Below are 17909 nucleotides of genomic sequence, written 5' to 3'. Positions count from 1 at the left end.
CTTTCTTTCTTTCTTTCTTTCTTTCTTTCTTTCTTTCTTTCTTTCTTTCTTTCTTTTTAAAAAAACTTTTGTATCTCTCTCTCTCTCTCTCTCTCTCTCTCTCTCTCTCTCTCTCTCTCTCTCTCTGTGTGTGTGTGTGTGTGTGTGTGTGCAATTAAATTGAAAAAGAACCTGAAATTTGAGAGAGTGAGAGAGGGAGAATCTGGAGGGAGGGAAGGGAAGGGAAAAATGATGTAATTATATTATAATGTCAGAACATAAATTCTTATTTAAAAAGAGGAACAACTCTCCGTAGGCAGAGAACATGTGGAACCTCTTCCTTCCACTAGAAGATGCATCTGCCCTACAGCCAAGGGCTGGATACAACTGTATGTAGCCAAGAAGAACCATTATAAGCCACCCAACATTAAATCGTACAGCTACTTAAACCATATGTCTTTTGAGATAAGTTCTCACATAGCCCAGGCTGGCTTTGAACTCAGATTCTGATCTTCCTGCCTCCACCTTCTGAGGGTTGGGATTACAGGTGAGGGCCAGCATTCTTGAGTTTATGTCGTGTTGGGGCTCAAACTCGGGGCCTCAAACATGGTAGACAAACACTCTCCTAAATGAGTTATGTCCCCAGCCATGATGACAAAACTTTCTCTTTTGCAATTTCCTCTTCCAAAGCCACAGCCATGTTCTCAGTAGTGAGACAACGACAATACATGACAATGCCATACTCTACATCACAGCAAGTGACAGCACATAAGTTAACCTAGCACAGCATCCTCTACAGCCTTCTCTCCTACAATACCAAACCATAGCGAGGGTGACCTGTGACACACTGCTTTTCACGTTAGCACAGTTCAGATGGGGAAACATCTGGGCAGAGGAGAATGCGCGACCTGTCTGAACTGGTCACCTGCAGATAACCAAAGAGCAGCAGGGAAACCTTACACAGCTCGAGTTTGCGCTCGCTCCGATCCAGTCACAAAGTCCAGAGGCTTGTTTATCCTCCCAGTGTCCCATCAAGCTCACCACCCTTCTTGTCTCTATTTGTGCGTGTGCATGTGTCTGGGGGATGGGATATGTGTGTGAGCACCCACGCATATGAAGGCATCCAAGGTGAACGTTTGCATTGTGTGTAAAGCGGGGTGTGAGAGTGCTTGTGTGAGCACACACGAGTGAGCCCTGGAAGTCCCAAGGTGGATGCCTGCAATCCACCCTCTATCACTCTTCCACAGTGTGCGTGAAGCATCGTTTCTCCATTTAGCCTAGAGCTTGCCAGTATGGCTAGTCTCAAGTGGTTGATTTGTTAAGAGAGATAAAGGGTAAAGGATAATTTTTCCAGGCATGGTCGGTTGGGAGACGCCTTTGATTCCAGCACTCGGGAAGCAGAGGCAAATGGATCTCTGTGATTTTCAAGCCAGCTTGGCTTATATAGTGAATTCCAAACTAGCCAGGGCTACATAAGGAGATCCTGTGTCCAAAAGAAGAGTCCTATGGAATAGTCCTCACGGATCCTATGGAATAGCAGCAAGCATGCTTAGCTGCAGAGTCATGGTGTCAGTGACACACACCCCCACACCTGCCCTGCACAAGGGCTCTGATGGTTCAGTGTCCCTGAGACCCTGTGATGAAGCAGATGCTGCACGCACTGAATGGGGCTGGGCGGCCCCATTCAGAAGCATGCTCCTTAGTAGGGAAGTATGAGTAAGGCAGGAGTGTTCGCTGGAGTTTTCTAGAAAAGCTCTATGCCTGTTGCAGATCAGAAGACCCACTGACTAGTGAATCTGAGCTTGCTAATGGTTGGGTTAGAATGCTACAGGTGCAGATTGGAGATTATCTTAGGGTATCTTTGTTCCCTAGTCACTTTTTGTCACTAACCTCATCCTCTGGGGAACAGGTAGACCCTTTGGAATGAGTAAGCTGACTAGCAGACCTCTCCCTTCCAAAATCTCAGAAACTAAGATGGCATCAGGTGGAGCCTGGAACCATCGGGAGAGATTTCTCTGCTCTGCCATAGCCAGCCTGCCTGCCCCCACCCCACTCCCACGATGTACTTACTAAATATCTCAATATTTTGCTGCCTTTTGTCCTAGAATTATAAAAGGTGGTGTAACCATTTCCACTGTCGATCATATTTTCCAGGCCAGTCTGAATCTGTGCTTCCAGGCCATACTCATTCCTCCTTGCCTCAGAATAAATACTCTCTTATTCCTTTTGGAGCAAGAGATGTTGTGTTGATGAGTTTGAGTTTTTGTGTTTGTTGTCTGGTTTTTGTCAACTTAACACAAGCTAAAGGCACCTGAGAAGAAAAAAAAACTTCAACTGAGGAACTGCCTCCTTTAGATTGGACTATGGACATGCCTTGATCAATTATTGATGTGGAGGGCCCAGCCCACCATGGTCAATGCCACCCCTGGAGGTCCTGGGTATATAAAAAAGCAGGCTAAGCACAGTGGGAGAACAAGACAATCAGAAGCATCTCCTCATGGCTTGTGCTTCAGTTCCTGCCTTGAGGATCCAGCCTTGAGTCCCTGCCCTGGCTTCCGTGATGAATTAATAATGTAAGCCAAATAAACCCTTTTCTCCTCGAGTTGCTCTTGGCTGTGGCCTTTGTCACAGTGAGAGAAACCTAACTAGGATAGCTGTGTTTTTACAAAAAATGGCTTCCGTGACAGCTGCCAGTCCTGACAATAACCCAGAGATGCAGTCAACAGCACTAAGCCAGAAGCATGGCATGGCCATGCAGCCCTGAGCAAGCATTCTGTGGAAATACAGAAGCAAAGTGGAAGGGGCTAGCTCAGAGCACGATTACTCCAGTCACTGATCTGAAAGGCACGGAAAGCCCTCCCACTCTTGTTTAGCAGCTTCCTGCTGTGATCCTGAGTCAAAACAGGAACAAACGTGCCTAATTTGTAATATTATCCAGCAATGTAAGGGCTGTGGTTAGCTTTGATTAGAGATCCTATACTCAGCATGCTCCCTTTTACTGGAGAAGGTATGTGGGGAGAAAATAGTAACTGGAAGAGGCACAGATTAAAACAGAGCAAGCCTTTCTAGCGTGCCTGTGGTGTGGTACCCAGGCTACTGGTACTCTGTTCAAAGGGCCTGGCTAAAACTCAGCAGTTGAACCCAGATGCCAGAACAGACCTGAAGCCAGACAACACTTACTCTAACATCAGGGAAGTGGAGTCTGAAGGATCCCTGGAGCTCAATGTCCAGTGTAACCTCTGTGCTGAGTTCTGAACCATCAAGAGACTCTGTCTCAAAAACAATCTGTGGCTGGAGAGGTGGCTTAGTAGATACAGTGCTTGCCACACAGCGTAAAGACCAGAGTTCAGATCACTAATACACTTGTAAAAGCTGGGTAGGCTTGGTGCCCAGCATAATCCTGAGACTTGAATAATGGAGCAAGACAATCAGGAGTTCAAGATCATCCTCAGATAGTGAGTTCAAAACCAGCCTGGGATACATAAGACTTTATCTAAATAGAAAGGAAGGAAAGAATGAAGAGAGAGATGGGGTGAGAAAGGAACTAATGAAGTCAACCAAGAAACAAGCAGAAGGGCAAGCACCTTTGAGTTCTAGCAATGCAGGCAGAGATCAGCAGGTGACATGCAAAGGGTATGGAGAGATGTCTCACCAGGTAAAGTGCTTGCTGGACTCAAAGCGTGGGGAGCAGGGTTTGAATCCCCTGAACTCACATAAAGCCAGCTAAGTGTGGTAACCCTCTCATAATCCCAGCTCTCCAGAAGCAGAGACAGGAATCCCCAGGGTGAGATGGCTCACTAGCAGAGCCCAGTGGTGAGTTCTGAGTTCAGGAGAATCAGACTCAACATAGAAGGTAGAAAGTGATAGAGAAAGAGGACCAGCATCGGCCTTGGGCCTCCACACGCATGTGCACACTAGAATAGAGATGTGCATACACACACGCACAGACACCACATGTACACATACAAAACACCAAAACCAAAACAGATAAATGTCTTGCAAAGTTGGCATGCCATCTTCTGGTCACAAGGCAGCCCACTCCTGATGACGTTTTCTCTTCCTACATCTTAGACTATACTTCCATCATGGCACCCATCAAGTCTTGCCTGATGGATGACTGTCACCTAGCCACCATGATACCCCCTCCTCTAATTTGCATTTTGAATTTAGATGAGTACTGGGTAGGTTCTCAGGTCCCCCAGCTAAAGAGATCTTCAGAGAAGGCAAGGGAGATGTGTGGGAGACAGCTATGAAGAGTGGGCAGTTTCGGGCTAGTGTTCCAGCTGCTTCTGCTGCTTCTTGTTCCCCTTCTCCTTGGCCAATGAAGGATGCACTGAACCCACTGGACATTGCACAAAGCCCGCTTCCATGGGGGCCGGGAGGGAGATGGCATAGAAAGCAAAGACCCAATTTTTTTTTTTTTTAACATTTCCAGACATGCCCAGCCTTTTGACAGTATGAACTACAAAGTTCACACTGGAGAACCATATAATTGGTTGCGCCCAAAATAAAATAATAAGCAAATCGCAAAACGCATCTTGCAAAGTTTTAGGTAAGTTTATGATATTGCTTTGGATATGATATTCTATCCATGGCTATCCTGGTGTGCAATGTAGCCTGCAGGCTACAGCCTGGGGATGCCAGTAACATAAGTAGTAACATAATGTCTTCAAACACTGAGGGGACCCAACATTCATACTTTAAAGGATTTGTGTCAAGGTCATGACTATTGATTTTAATTGGAAATCATAAAACACAGGCAGGAAAAAATCATATTTAAAACAGCAAGAATATGAGCCCCAGTAAGAACTCTATGCCAAAGGGAATGAGGAAAGCCACTGGCAGTCAGAGAGAGGTCTCTAGAGCATGGAGCTGGATGGTCCACTGTGTGCATTCCTTAGGCTCCAGCAATTGTGCTTTTCAAGGGCTCTTTTGTTTCAAGGAAATAACAGATGAAGGAAAGGAATGCTTAAAACCATTGTCATGTCAAAGAGTAATCACGCCTGCAATCCCTGCACACAGGAGACTGAGGCAGGAGGATCCCAAATTTGAGGTTAACCTGAGGTGTATTTAGTGAATTACAAGCTAACTTGAGCAGCACAGTGAATGTCTCAAGAAAAATAAATAAATATACAGATTAGTTAATTAACTAAAAGCATTTCCGTAACATATTTGCATTCATTATTTAACCATAATTCTATATAGAACAGTATTGTAGGCCAGCCAGCCCAGACTAATCAGGCCACAGTAAGAAATCCTGCTTCAAAAAGCAAGATGGGTGGCTGCTAAGGACTGACAGCCAAGGTCGGCTTCCGGCCATCACACACATGAGCACAGGCATGCGTATACACTGTGCACACACCCACACATCTATGCACACAGACACACACAGAGAGAGAAAAAATAAATTGTAAATAATACTAATAATCTGCATTGCCAACAAAGACCCAGCTGCTGCGGATGCCCTGAGAATGAGCCTGGGGAATGAACCATTGTTCTGAGGAAAAGAAACTGTTTGTCAGGGCCAGGTACCAAGATATGCTCTGGAGAATCAAATCTGAGAAGGGCCAGCTCGGAGCCCACTGCTCCCTGAGCTCCTCTGTCCTCACAGCATGTTCCAGTGCTCCCTACAGCAGTGCTCCCCTGGAGGACTGTCACCCGGGTTGACTACTCACCTTCTGAAAAGATGATGTAATCATTACACTCCTCCGTGTTACAGGCGCACATGAAGAAAGTCTCTCCCGCCCTTTTCTTTTCCTTCATGACACACTTGGGAGAAGCGGCATCTTCCAGAGTGAAGCCGTGGTAGGTGAGCTTTGGATCGTGGCAAACTGTCTCCAGAGTAATGTTCTTGTCATTCTTCCTCCTGGGGCGCAGAGGTTTGTTGAGGACAAGAGAGTGGGGCAGAAAGTCAAGTCTGTACATTCCTCAGGAAGTGGTTTCCACTAACAGTAGTCACTTCCGGTTCCCCAACATTCTTGACCTGTCCCAAACTCTCCTGCACTGGCTTGCTTTATCTCCCTCCACCTTTTGCCCACCTCAGAGCCTGATTATGATTACAAACAAGACAGCTCTCCTTGGGGAGATCTCTACCTGAAAGATCAAGCATCACCCCTACTGGGGTCCTTATAGAGGGGAAGGTGTTGGAAAGGGGTTATTCCTAGGGACCTGGGTCATTTTACATCTCCCACTCCCAGGGCACTGCAGGCTCACATTGTGGTAGAGTCTGTGTCCTGACCAACCAGAAAGTTCTTAGAGAGGCTTCCTAGTGACGTGATGGTAGATCTTTTTCTTTTTATCTTTGGTGTGCAGGTATGTGGACCTGGGCACACATGCATGTGGAGGCCAGAGATCAACTTCCAGTGCTATTCTGCAGAAGATGTCCTCCTTAATTATTGAGACAGGGTCTCTCACTGGCCTGGGACTTGCCAGTTTAGCTAGGGCTGGCTGGCCAGCAAGCCCCAGGCATCCTCTCGTCTCTACTTCCAGAGTACTGGATGTTTCTAGGGATCAAACTTAGGTCCTCCTGTTTGTATGGCAAGCACTTTACTGACTACCAAGTCATTGCTAAAGGCTGGGATCTGTTTTTCCTGCTTACTGGTCACAAGTCACTCTTTGTGGGGCGGGGAGGGGGGCAGGAACACATTTCATGCCAACGGCTAGTTCCAAAGACAAAATGGGAAGAAAGATCCTAAGTAAAGAAATGCAAGTTCCTGGATTCAAGAGTAGGACAGGAGGGGGAACAAATAATTAACTCCGCAGAGAGGAAGGCAGGGTGTTCTTCCTTTCCAGAATAGAAAAAATAAGAGTGGATTATGCTGTGGGAAATGAGTTATCTCTTTGCCATCTGTATGTTTGGAGACTTATTTGGCTTAGAGCTCAAAGGATAAATAGTACAGCATATATTTTGAGAAATGCCCAGGTGATTGGTTCTATATGACCATCATATTTATTCTAAATGCTAATTTATTTATTTTATTCTTATGTGTACCTCTGAGTGCCTGTATGTGTACTATATGCATGATGAATGCCAGAGGAGGCCAGAAGAGGGCATCAAATCCCTTAGAAATGGAGATACAGGAGGCTACGAGCCACCATGTGGATGCTGAGAGATGAAACGAACCACCTGGGGGTTAGGTGTTCAAACACACGAGCCTATGGGGTGACTTTTCATATTCAAACCACAAGAAGAAGCATTCTGGCAAATCAGATTTAGTAGTTGATGGAAGGAAGACTTGAATATTGGTATCTGTATTTGGGGTTGGAAGGAACACATACAGTGATTCTTGCCATGAGCACACATGACTTAGAAAGATAGAAAACAAAGTCTGGTTTAAATGTGAAATGCACCCAAGAGGCTCAGGTGTATGAATGCTTGATGTCCAGCTGGTTCGGTCTCTGTTCCCTAGATGCTGATACCATAGGACTGTCAGCCACGTCTTTTCCCTGCATGTTGGACTGTATCCCCCTAGAACTGACGCTGCCTTGGAAGGGTGTTTGTCACAGCCTTGCTAAGGTAACACGGAAAGCAAGACCCCCTTTCTCTGGAGGCCCCCTTACTTACCACACGGCCACGCAGACTTCATGCGGCTTCTCACATATGGAGGTGATGCTGCAGTTGCTCATGCAGGACTTCTGGTTGTCACAAGTGGACAGTCTCACATCGCAAAACTTGCACAGTTGTGGAAGCTTGACAGCACCGCCATTGTCGTTGGCCATTACATCGCTGTTAACTGAGGAGAGAAAGAAAGAGCAAAGGTTATCCTACTTTATCACGGCCTGAGTTTGATCCCAGGATCCCGTGCTAGAAAGAGAGAAGCAACTCCTGAAATGTGTCTTCTGACGTCTGTACAAATGACATGGCATGGGTGTGCAACATCCATAGTAAACAGATAAAGGAAAGAAGGTGGAGAAAGGTAATAATAATAAAAAAAATCTCTTCAGAGTGGAATTCCCGGATGCACGCACAGAGCGATGCCCATTGTGTGGCAGTGATAACACAGATGTGTAGTCGCTTCTGCGCTCTGTCCATGGTGGGCATAAAGCATGTTTTCCACAAAAACCTTATCAATTGTAAACAGATTGGCTCACTGCCTGCTCATCCCAAGTTCTCTTGAAGAAATTCTAGTTCACTGGACCTGGATATAGAGCTCAGCTCCTAAACCATGAAACTGGGAGTTCCGTCGCAAACCTATGACCCAAGCTCTTAGGAGGTAGAGGATGGAGAGTCAAGAGTTCAAGGTTATCCTCCGCTGTATACTGATTTTAAAGCCAGTCCAGGTTATGTGAGACCTTGTCTAAAATAAATAAGCAAACAAATCAGACCAGGGCAAAGGGAATCGATTAGAGGTGAGTACATAAGATGGAGACACTAGCAAAGTCATTGCCCGGGTGGGCAGAGAGGTCACCACCGCAGTGAAATACAGAGGTGGTAGAAACAGATGCTAACGGTTGAGCTGCTGTGGTCCTAGGGAGGCTGCCATACCCTCCAGTGTGAGGAATAAGGGGTGAGGAAGTGGTGGGTGGGTGTGGTCAGAGAGGCCAGAGGCCACTAACAAGTCCTTGAGGTGGAATCCATTTTCCACGTAGAAGAGTGAAGAAGGGACCGAGGGCAGTGGTGGATCCATCTCTCGTGCAAAGGCCCTGACAGTTCTCTCAGGTGTGGGCTAGGAACAAGATGGCCAGGCTTATGTCTCCCCCCTGCTTCACTCCCCAGACTCACACTGTCTTGTGTTCCACCACTGCCTTCTGCCTCTCTGCTCTACTGGCTCTCCAAGGAAATCTGATTACACCTCAAGGTCCTGCTAGTGACCTGCCTCTTCTGAGACCACACCCCCACACCCATCACAGTCACCCCAGCTCCCTTACCCATCATTCCTCACATCGGAGGGCCCGGCAGCCACCCTAGGAACACATCATCTCAATCCTCAGTGTTTGTTTCTGCCACCTTCGGTCTCTGATTAAAAAATGACAGTCTTCATTCTAAAATGAGCAGCTAGTAACCATCGAATGGTTTTGTTTTATTGTTGGTCAGGCTACACGGGTCATGCACTTCCATATAACCTGTTCATCAACACGTACGTTTCCAAGAGCCCCAGTATACCTTATTCAAACACTGTATCTCCAGTGTGTCAAAGAGCACCCACCATACAGAATCCGTGTTAGTTCCTTTTCTCACTGCTGTGACCAAACACCCAGGAAAGTAGCAACTTAAAGAAGGGAGGCTTTTGGCTCATCATTTGAGGGTAGAGTCCACCACGGTGAGGCAGCAGCAGTGGGAGGCAGCTGGTCACATGGTATATAGTCGGCAAGCTGAGAGGAATTGAGTTTGTTAAAGACAGCTTGCAGTTGATGGAGTAAGACAAAGCTGCTACCCACTCAGGAAGAGAGGCATTAACTCATAGTCTTTGCTGCTCTAAGATCAGACATTTGGGGTGTAAATGGCTAGAGGGCAGATCCTGGCCCTCAGGCAAAGGCAGGGGATTTCTGCAAGAGGTCCCCTTCCAGAAGTCTGAGAAGGGCCTCATGGAGTCTCCTGTGTTCACTTACTGCTGCCCAGTTACTCTCCCTGCTGTGAAGTTTAGATTTCTGTCCTCAACATTTCACCCTGTGACCTTCTTTGTTGCCTGGGCACACAACACCTGCTTCCTGGGTCTCTAAAAATACAAGCTTATGTATTTAAGATCTGCTTTCTTGTGGTGACAGTAAACATAGAAGAAGAAGGGAAAAAAAGCAAGCCCATTCATCCCTTTCAGGCCTCTAGTTCATTTCAGGAAGTATATTTTTAGGTAAGAAGCTATTTTGAAATCCTCAATGTCTTCCAGACTGTTCTCTACTTAGCTAAAAATATAGGCATCAATGGGCTCTGGACCTTGTTTAAATTTGTTACCAACAAAACAATGGATATACTTTTTTCTGCAATGGTTATGTTTGGATCCATTTGTGAAACAATTCAGTCTATCCCTTAGATTTTCCTACAAGAAAATAAAATAAAGAAATGAGACTGTATTTCCTACAGTCATAATTTCTTTTCCCTCTTGGTATTGGGTGTGTTTGGAATAAACATTATTTGCTGGCTGGGGGGTCCTAATGGTCTTCTCAACAGATAATCAAGCCTTTAGGAGATGGAATTTAGCCATTTAGCCTTCTAACATTTTGAGATCTTAACTTAGATCAGTGGTTACCAGCTTTTGCCACTGTGGACAAGACAGTAGATACTTGAGCAGCCAGCAAGACCTGGATGGATTTCGGATGTCCTGACTGAATGGTTCTGAAGGTAGCCTGGGCCTTGGGTTTCTATGAGAATGGCCCCATAGGCTCATATACTTGAACACTTGGTGCTTACTTGGTGAAATATTTTGGGTAAGATGAGGAGGATAACTTTGGTCTTGGAGGAAGTGGTTGTGGTGAGACTTAAGGCTTTTTTTTGTTGTTGTTTTTAAAAACCTACCAGCATTCTCGGTGTGTTTTCGGACTCCCACTTGTGGATCCAGATGTGAGCTCTCAGCTGTCCCTACCGCCATGTCTTTGTTCTACCATGATGGACTCTGGCCCTCTAAAACCATCTAAAGCCCGGTTGAACACATTTTTATATAAGTTGTTGTAGTCACTGGAATAGATGTCTGTATGCTCATGTGGGTGTGGGCACCTTTGGAAGTCAGAAGAAGGAGCTAGAGCCCCTTTGGGAATGCAGTTACAAATGCTTGTGAGGTTCCAGGTATGAGTTCTGGGAACTGAACTCAAGTCTCTGCAAGAAAAGCATGCACTGTTAACTCCTGGGCAATCTCTACAGCTCCCAGGCCTCTGGGTTTTTTTGAGGCTGCACAGATGATTCTAGAGTGCAATGGAGACTCAAAATTTTGAGCTAGAATTAATTGGGGGCGGGAAGTCCACGACAAACACCGGGGCTGAGTATGTAACTCAGCAAGTTCTGGTTCCCCTAGCACCACATAAACTCAGTAAATTGGTGCATGTCTATCATCCCAGCATCCTATAGGTAGAGACAGGGGGATCAGAAGTTCCCAATCATCCTTGGTTGCACAAGGAGATCAAGGCCAGCACAGGTTACCCGAGAGCCTGTTTCAAAACCAAACCGGAAGCAAAACCTACAAGTAATTATACAATTTGTGCGGTGCTGATGGAACACTTCCCAACGACACTGGGAAGAGCTCCCTTGTGGAGAAAACCTGCAAAGATGGCCTCAGCTCCTGTGCATCTCCTTTCCCGGGGTGACCAGTTCTTGTCTAGCAAAAGCTTAGACATGGGAGAGCAGCGACACAAGTCAGAAGTGACAAGGTAGCCACAAAAGCAGAGACTGATGACAGCCAAGGCTACAGCAGCCACCAAGCAGAGGTGTTGACAGAGGTAAGTGCCTAGGACTGGTGCCTGGAAAACACAAAGCCTAACAGAAAGAAACAGTGGGGCCATCAAAGAAATACAGAGAAAGAAAAGAAAGGAAAGGAAGAAAGAAGGAAGGGAAGGGGGAAGGGAAATGGGTAAGGGATGGGAGAGGAGAAAAGGGAAGGGGATGGGAGAAGAGAAAAGGGAAGGGGAGGAAGGGAGGGAAGAGGAAACTCAACTCACAAAGCTCCTGATGCTCTGTGCCACGGTATTTGCTGACCAGAGCAGCATGACACAGATCACCATGCCTGCTGCCCTCCCTCCAAAGAAGTCTGAGAAAGTCTCTCCATTGAACCTGGACAGAAAGGAGAACCCCACACCTCACATAAGTGTGGGCATTTGTAAGGACAGGAGATAAGGGGAATGCAGAGTTCTCAGTGCCAGCTAGGGACACACTTTGCCTTTTTATTTATTCCAGTTTTCCACCATTACAGCAAGGCAAAAGGTACCACTGTTAAGGTTTGGCCAAGATATTTTCTCTCTACCTCCTCCTTTCCTACCTCCTTGGATTCCTTTATGAAAACCTTACACAAGCAAGGCATGATCAGTACAACTCACCCTGACCCAGTAACCCCTGACAGAGGTTAGCTGACAGAGATCACTGCCCACTAACAATTCCATCAGCTCCCAGAAGCCTGTAAGCCTTCAACCCTTCCTTTAAGCCAATATTCTCTTCCCTGTATGTGACAGTCACCCTCTGGCCTTTTGTGAAATGGTTTGGCAAGACAGATACTTTCAGACTACAGCACTATTGGCCATCTGTGTTGGCCTCACATCATTCTGATAAAAGCTTCATGAACTCACTCTGGAACAGGAAGCAGAGAAACATCAGCTTTGTTCAGTCCATGCTTTCAAGAGGTTCACGGATGCCCCAGCAGCCTGTAAGCAACAGGTGAAATCCCAAGCCTTTCTTTGTGTCCTCAAGAATTCTGGAAGACCTCGTGTGGTCATGAGGACCAGTGGAGGGAGGTACTGCATATGCCCATCTGGGTCCCTAGGAAGAAGCCGGACCAGCCATGCCCTTAAGCATCGAGCAGTCATTCTTATGTTTAATCTGTGATGCTTCAGAGGCCAAAGGGTGGGACTACAAGGACATACATCTCGATCAACAGCTACGGACAAAGATATAATTCTAAACAAACCCAAGAAATTTTTTCCTGGCCAGAGGAGGGAGGACAGTCAGTACATTGCTTGCCTTGCAAATGGGAGATCCTGACTTCAGTCTCCAGACTGTAGGCTTAAACCAGAAGTTTCCACTTCACTAGACCCTATGTAAAGACCAAAACAAAGCAACAACAACAACTGTGTGGGTGTGATGGCATATGGCTGTCCATCTGTACCCGTCTATATGTCCATCTGTATCCACCTGTGTGCCCATCTGTATTCATAGGTGGCTATGACAGGTGGAAACCTGGGGCTCCCTGGCCAGTCAGCTTAGCCTAATTGGTGAGCTCCAGACAAATGAGAGACCTCACTTCAAAAATAAAGTAGAAGAGGGGTGTGTGTGTGGGTGTGTGTGGGTGTGTATGTATGTGCCTGCTGTACCTGCATATGCCCAGGCTCCCCATCTGTACACACATTTAGAAAAAACCGTGTGTGTGTGTGTGTGTGTGTGTGTGTGTGTGTGTTTGTGTGCCCGCTGTACCTACATATGCCTAGGTTTCCCCTATGTACACACATTAAAAAACAAAAAACAAAAGAAACCAAAACAACAAACAACAGCCACAACAACAACAAACCCCCATCAAGATAGTCTAACTTACTCTTCAACAACCTCTAACCAAAATTCAAAATGCTTTCCCATCTGACGGCTGAGTTGCTCTCCGTGTGTTTACTTCAACAGTCTGATATTAAGGCAGCACATTTTAATTGCTACAGATCCTCCATTAGCAGTTGGCCATCCTTTGGGAATTTTCTACCATCAGCAGGCAGATTAATTATTCAAAGTGTTCTCTGAAACAAAGTTCCAGTAAGGAGAGGCTCTCTCACCTAGAAAGTCTCATGCTGGCCTATGAACAGAGACAGCTGTCAGAGCATGTGATAGACTCATGAGACACAACACATTTCACTTCTCTTCCACAGCCCTTGAGTAATAACAAAACTTTTACCCCTCACAAAGGTTACGGCATCTTTATCTCCCATTGCCCCCAAACTCACTGCCGAGGCTCTGAGTTCTCACTGTGAAGAGAGGTATTCATTTCTTTTTTTTTTCCAAGGGGGGGGGGTTATTTAGGGCAAAGGGCAAAGGTGGGGGAAGAGAGATAGAGGAAGATGGCGGAGAGAAAGAACAAGGTATTCATTTCTAGACAAGCACCGTTGTCTAAGGATCTGTGGTGCTAAGAAGGAGTCAGATTTTTAAATTGGGATTAGGACTTCTTGGCCCATATCTTTGAAACAGTATCTACCAGTGGCTGGAAGGTTAGGGGAAAATTCACCAAGAATGTTTAACGTTCTGACAGAAATGTGTTCAAGTAACATTGAACGTTGTTCTCCTTATTATTGGTTATTCTTGTGTATGTGAGGTGGGGGCACAGCATATCCTAGCATGGCACAGGAGAACTTTGTAGAATTGGTTTTCTCTCACAGATTAACTTGGGTCTCAGGAATCCAACTAGGATCTTCAGGCTTCTGCAAAGAGCACTTATATCTGATGAGCGATTTAACAGCCTTATTCATATAACTGAATTCATGTACCCCTTTACTATGGGGAGAACCTGAAAGTTCATTGACCACACACACACCTGTGATGTCTGGCTTGGTGCTGTGTATTTAAGAGTACCATTGCTACTGATGTAGTTGAAGGCAAAGCGTCGCAAAGAATAACCTGCAGCAAGTGGTGAACAGAACTTACTATGCCTTGAAGCTGAGCTTGTCAAATGTGAATACACGAGAATCCCTCAGGGGGAATATTGAATCTGCAGGTGTAGCACGTGCGCAAGCTAGCAGAGCTGTGGGGGTTGGCATGTCAGACATTCATAGGGCAGACTAGAAGTATGAAAACCAGACAGGAACTCATGCTGAGGTTTCCGGGCAGAGTTCTTCCCCAGGAAACCCCAGTGCTCACTCTTGTAGTGCACAACAGAGTCACATGATCGATGGCAACCTCCTTTAGTCAAAACCAATTAACTACAGCTGCCAATTGCATATGCCGAATACCTTCAGAGCAGTACCAGGACTAAGGCTTCGTTAAACAGCTGAATGGGGGATAGAGACACCATAGCTCAGACCTGAATTTTATCCCCAGACCCCATGACTTGTAAGAAAGAAAGAAAGAAAGAAAGAAAGAAGGGAGGGGTGGGGGAGGAAGTGAGGCATGGCAGTGCAGTGGACACAGGAATATTCTTGGAGTCTGTTGACCAGTCAGCTCAGCGTAGCTGACCTATTTGGCAAGCTCCAACTAGTGAACGACCCTGTCTCAATAATTTTTTTTTAAGGTGAATGTTTGTCACCTGAAGAATGACACCTGATGTTGCCCTCTGGTTTGCACACATACACACACACACACACACACACACACAGAGAGAGAGAGAGAGAGAGAGAGACAGAGACAGAGACAGAGACAGAGAGACAGAGAGAGACAGAGAGAGAGAAAGAGAGAGAACACCTAACCATGTACACTCTACCCATCCACCCACCTAGCAAGTCTCCTCTGAGGTAGAGGGTCACTGCACGAAGCAGGGAGACTCGCCATTTTCCCCTTTCTCTGTGGGTTTTAGAGCTGGCAAAATGGAAAGCCGATTTCCTTGCATTTCGCAGCATGTCTTTCCGTCTGCTTTCTCTTAGACTTGGCCTCTCAAGCGATCACAGGCCCAGAGGCTGGCTTGCCATCTGGGCTCACACTGAAAGACTCTATCTCGGAATGGGTTTTAATTGCAGCTGGCATTTCAGAGTCAGACACCCAGGCCACCATCTGGCAGACAGCGATGTGGTTTACCATGCCGGCAGCTAACACCCACGGCTCAGGAGACCAGGTGGGACCAGCCCGCTGGCCTGTCACGTGGCCTCCCACTCAGAACAAAGAAGCAAGTCAGTGAGAATCAAAAGTTCCCACTCCTATCCAATATGGTAGACAATTACTGCAACCCATACAACAGATGCAAAAATACTTCCTAATTGAGTTTCAGGGTTTTTAAAAAAATGTTTTGACTCTACTTTCCTGTGTCATTAAAGTATTTTGCCATGGGAGAGTAGAGCGAGTGTCTCCAAGTGACAATGTCCTGTGGTTCCTGGGTATCAGTTCTAGATAGCTCTTACCCAGTTTACTGTAAAATCATAGAGGCTGAAAGAAGGTGACAGAAGGTGATAGTGGTCACAGCACTTTATTAAACGGACTATGGAAAGAGTGGTGTTTAGTCAGCAAAGTGTTTGCCTTGCAAGGCATGAGGACCTGAGCTCAATCTCCAAACCCAGGTAAAAAGCCAGAAACCGCACACATTTGTAATCCCAGTGTTGAGAGACAGAGACAGGAGGATGCCTTGTACTTGCTGGCAGTCAGCACAACCTACTTGGTGGTCTCCTGGCCTGTGAGTGACACTGTCTAGAAAAAGGGGGTGACATTCTCCCAGAATGTGATCTGGGGTCATCCTCCACCTTCAACATACACGAGTGTGCATACGTATTCAAAACACTTCATTAGCAATTTAGTAAAACCTGTCAAAGATGACCGAGTTAATGCTCTGAAATCTATTTGAAATGCCTTGTGTTTCCAGTCTGGTAAATAAAACAATCTCAACAAGCAGTGAAAGAATCAGAGTCACTAGAAATGCCTGGCCCATAGGGGCTGTTCCTCTTCTCTGTTGCGGAGAAAAGAAAAAAAATTATGGTGGCAGTTTCTGTTTTTGTCATCTGAGAATAAGGACTGGAAGAGAGAGCCCCTGAGCTGCATGATGACAGAGAAAAACACAGACTGCAGTGGGCTCTGGCCTCCTCTGACCAAGATCATCCAAGTCTGGCGTGGTATGACTCTCACCTGCAATCCCAAAATCTGAGAGACTGAGGCAGGAGGACTGAAGATAGCCTGAGCTACATAGTAAGTTCCAGTCTAGCCTGGGCTACAGAGTGAGACCCTATTTCAAAAATGTTTTTAAAAGGAAAGAGAGAGAGAAGAGAGAGGAGCAGAGGAAAGAAAATGGAAGAGGGGGTGCTGGAGGGGAGAAATAAGGAGAGAGAGAGAGAGAGAGAGAGAGAAGATAAACAGGTCAAATCCTGCAGTGAGCTGGCCAGGTATGGGGCACAAACACTCTTAGGGTGGGTGTAAACCTGTACTTTTTCTCCAGATTTTACATTATCTATGAAAAGGGCAAATGCAAATAGCCTCTCACCTCTGACAGCTTCACCGCAGCAGCATGTACAAAGCCCACACAAACTGTACCATAGAGTGGTCCAAAGCAGGGCTGCTCGAGCTACTGCACTCAGAAAAAGCAGCCAGATGCAGATGGGGTTCCGAGTGGACACACGGGCAGGACAGCTCCCAGGCCCTAGGGATGTGCTCTCCACTCCCACCTCCTGCCTCTCTGCTGCAGGAAGCTATTCCTTGGACTGTGCTCATGGGATGGGTATCCTTATGCTTCTGGGAAGTTTGAGCAGTGGGGGAATTCAACAACTTCACCCAAAGGCAAAAGCAAGTTCTTTGGGAGCATCTTGTCTAGTTGGGTCCTTGAGTGACAATCCTCAGCTGGCTAAGTCTCTTGCCTGGAGGTCATCCTGGTGCCTTAGGGTTGTCCACTATTCATAAGATTGGCTTTGGGACAAATCAGTTGCAAAAGGCAAGAAGACTGGAAGGGAAAAGGAAAAGTTCCCAACAGAAATGGAATAGCCAAGACCAGACACACAGTTCACTATTCTGTAAGACGATTTGTATAGACTCAATGTCTGGTTAAAATATCCAAGTTAAAGGCTGATAAGAAAGCCACTTGTAGACTGCCTGTGGCTCCAGTAAGAATTCTCTACTACCCAGGCTGTTAGGACGGGGCAGGGGCAGAGGAGAACAAATGCCTGTGCGTGTATACCAGGCTTAAGGAAACGGTTCTCTGGATAGAATTTGGCTGGGAGGGTTTCATCAACTTCCATTAATAGTTCGTGAGGCTTAATGCTCACTACAGATCTTTCAAGAAAAGCACATAGACACAAATTTATATTCACCCAGCAAGTGAATTAAGGGATTAAGTAACAATTATCTTTATTTCTTAAAGATTAATCCAATAGCTACTTCAGGGGGAAACTTGGCTGTCCCTGGAGAGTTTAAAAAATATATTTGGCAAGGACATTTTTACAAAGCCATTTATAGATAAAACAAACTAGCTGAATGGAAAGGTAATCATTTTTTTTTAAGTCCCAAACATCAAATAACTAAAGGAGTTTCATCTCCCTCCTTCCTTGCTTAGCAAGTCAAGCAACTCTAAAACCTCCCCAGTCACTGGGAAATGAAGGGATGTAGATTCTCTGGGCACATAAGAAGAATCTTTCTGTCTCTCTGTCTCTCTGTCTCTCTGTCTCTCTGTCTCTCTGTCTCTCTCTCTCCCTCCCTCCCT

The 17909-nt window shown here is 46.0% G+C and overlaps 1 protein-coding gene across 2 annotated transcripts in view; it reads right to left on the bottom strand.

Annotated features, from left to right (window-relative positions):
• Tgfbr2 (transforming growth factor beta receptor 2) overlaps positions 1 to 17909 on the bottom strand; it is an 84402-nt gene that overhangs the window by 33060 nt on the left and 33433 nt on the right. For both annotated transcript variants that reach the window (XM_028767320.1, XM_028767321.1), the window contains 2 exons: positions 7544 to 7712; positions 5655 to 5845 (listed from right to left, as the gene is read on the bottom strand). In XM_028767320.1, the coding sequence (XP_028623153.1) occupies positions 5655 to 5845; positions 7544 to 7712 (360 nt within the window). The remainder of the gene's footprint in view (positions 1 to 5654; positions 5846 to 7543; positions 7713 to 17909) is intronic.

The sequence above is a fragment of the Grammomys surdaster genome, unplaced genomic scaffold (genome assembly GCF_004785775.1).
Source record: "Grammomys surdaster isolate TR1022 unplaced genomic scaffold, NIH_TR_1.0 172, whole genome shotgun sequence".
Taxonomy (NCBI): Eukaryota; Metazoa; Chordata; class Mammalia; order Rodentia; family Muridae; genus Grammomys; species Grammomys surdaster.
The sequence above is the reverse complement of the archived record's forward strand: the minus strand, read 5'-3'. Positions and strand labels throughout refer to the sequence as shown.